Below are 2,451 nucleotides of genomic sequence, written 5' to 3'. Positions count from 1 at the left end.
TATATATATACAATTATAATTTATATATAGACATTGAGAGAGAGATAATTTTGATATATTTATATATATAGACATACATATTTGGATTGTAAATTATATATAATTATATTGAATCTAAATATATATAAATATATATATAGAGAGTGATATAAATATATTTATCAAAAGAAACATATGTATGTATGTATCAATATATATATATATATATATATTATAATTTTTTTTTAAATTATTAGATTTCTATATTTAAATAAATAACTTGTTTATAACAATTTAAATGAGAACAGAATAAACTATATTCAAACATTATTATTATAAAATTTAAATAGCAATGTAAAATTATGGCTATTCTTGAAATTGTGGGTTTGGTGATGATGATGCGGAGAATAAGTTTGATATTGATTCTACGCATTTACTTAAATTTTCAAAACCAGCTCTAAATATCTCATTTCTTTCCCTTTCAATTTCTATTTTTTGCTCCTCTATTCTTATCCTATCCTTTAAAAAATTTCCAAACATCTCAATTACTTTGTTTTGTTCATCCCTAAAATTGCGTGCTATTCCCACCATCTCCTGTAATGCGTCTGTCTCAGGGGCAGCTTCAATTGGATTATTAGCTATATTAGCAGCATTTTCAATTTCAGGTATTGGTGTAGACATTGTAGACTCTGGTTGTTGATGGGACCTTGATTGGGCAGATGTATTTGTCCCTGACAAGGACTCTTCAATTATAGTCATTTGTGAATCTTCTTCTAAAGGGTCTACAGTCCTTAGTATTATTTCCCCACTACTAATATCATCTTGTGTGTTTTCTTCTTCGTTACCTACAAATAAATATAGAAAATAAATATATAGATAAAACATCGAATATATGTATGTAATTTATGTTTTACATATAAATTTGACAATAAAAACATTCTAAAATATTTAAAATTAAAAATATATATATATATATTCATTTTTATTAAAAGATAGCCAATACAGATCTTACTCAATTTTATTTGGAAAAAAAAAATAATTTTGATTTTCAAATCAATTTCTAAAAATGTAAGATTTGTATTTGATTATCATTTTTTCAAAAAGAAAATTAGTACATCAATAACGATTGTGAATGTTCTCTGCCATTTCAGGAAAATCAATTACTGAAAATAAGATATTTGATATGCAGATTGATTTACCATGGAACATATCTTTTTTCACATTACAAAACATGATACTACATTAAAGTTAAATAAGGACAAAAATATCTTTAAATTTTGCCAACAATAGAATAAATGTACATAAAGCTATATAATTACCTTCTTCTATACCTCCGGATATAATTTGATTGAAGATATTCATGACTTCTGAAAATAAAAAATAACATTTATTTTTTAGGGTTCTTTTAATTTGTTAACAAGAAAAAAAATACAACAATACAATTTAAAAAAAAAAATACCTCTCGAATTTCTGGCATTGTCAACGGGTGTACTGCAGGGAATATCAGGCAATGTATCCGCTGATCCTAAACTATGTGTTGTTATCGAAGATGACGAAAGGGTTCTTTGACAAACATTTTCTGTAGGCCTCATTTGGCTTGTAGAAGCTAATTCCTCAATTGACTCTGTAGCTTGTAGAGAAGACTGGCTAGAAGGTTGTGCTATAATAGTTAAAAAGAATACATATATGTGTTAGAGGGACATTTTACTCAAAAATAATATTTCATGTTTCAGATTGAGAATATAATTTCTGAAAACTTATTTTTTGTTAAATTTTTTATTAATTCTCTTGTGATTCTTATTTTAAAGATAAACCTAGGAGGTTCATAGACTAATTTATAAGGCCTTATTTTCTGTTTTTTAACAATATAGGTTGTTAGCTCATGAGTGTCAAAAGTTATAGACAATTATCTTGGTATATTGATTCGAAAAGGAAAATTGTAATTTTAGAAACAGGACCATTTTTGTTGAAAAAGTAAAATTGTATTTGCTGATTGGACAGAAACAATTAACAATTGCTGTCCATGGTCTGAAAAAAAAAAGGTCTGTCGGCTTAGCTTAGAGACCTTCATTTTAAAATCAAGATAGCAAGAGAATGAAGAAAAATGTATAATGTTTGTAAATTATACTTGTTTACAATTACATAGTATATGAATCAGAAAATAAATTTTTAGGGTTGAGTGTCTATTTATTTTCATCATAATATTTATGGCCTTTTTGGAACTTAAAAAAGCCTGCAACGTATGAAAGATGTATACTTGTGAATCCATACTCCATGATTTGAAGTGCACATGAATATAAGTAAATGTAATTTATCCTAATCTTACTTTAAAATAAGTAAGAAATTATAAACTAACAAGGTCAATAATTCAGTATCACATATCACTGTTGTGCGTCTATAGATACGCTGTTTGAACATGTAATTTGTATACAAACCTGGAAAATCATCGGAATCACAAGGCACATCAAGACC

The 2,451-nt window shown here is 26.3% G+C and overlaps 1 protein-coding gene across 1 annotated transcript; it reads right to left on the bottom strand.

Moving 5' to 3' along the window:
• Positions 1 to 345: 345 nt before the first annotated feature.
• Positions 346 to 1,649, bottom strand: LOC128636227 (uncharacterized). The gene is made up of 3 exons (XM_053689268.1): positions 1,439 to 1,649; positions 1,299 to 1,346; positions 346 to 824 (listed from the first exon to the last, which is right to left on the bottom strand). Exons 1-3 carry the CDS (start codon positions 1,569 to 1,571, stop codon positions 346 to 348), a joined length of 660 nt encoding a protein of 219 aa, XP_053545243.1. The 5' UTR covers positions 1,572 to 1,649.
• Between the last annotated feature and the right edge of the window lie 802 nt (positions 1,650 to 2,451).

Source organism: Bombina bombina, chromosome 7 (genome assembly GCF_027579735.1).
Source record: "Bombina bombina isolate aBomBom1 chromosome 7, aBomBom1.pri, whole genome shotgun sequence".
Taxonomy (NCBI): Eukaryota; Metazoa; Chordata; class Amphibia; order Anura; family Bombinatoridae; genus Bombina; species Bombina bombina.
The sequence above is the reverse complement of the archived record's forward strand: the minus strand, read 5'-3'. Positions and strand labels throughout refer to the sequence as shown.

Excerpts from the sequence above, each read along its gene's own strand:
- LOC128636227 (XM_053689268.1), bottom strand. The coding sequence starts at position 1,571 with ATGAGGCCTACAGAAAATGTTTGTCAAAGAACCCTTTCGTCATCTTCG. Across the intron at positions 1,347-1,438 it reads CAATGCCAGAAATTCGAGAG|AAGTCATGAATATCTTCAAT; the intron begins GTATTTTTTTTT and ends TTTTATTTTCAG. Across the intron at positions 825-1,298 it reads ATCCGGAGGTATAGAAGAAG|GTAACGAAGAAGAAAACACA; the intron begins GTAATTATATAG and ends ATTTATTTGTAG.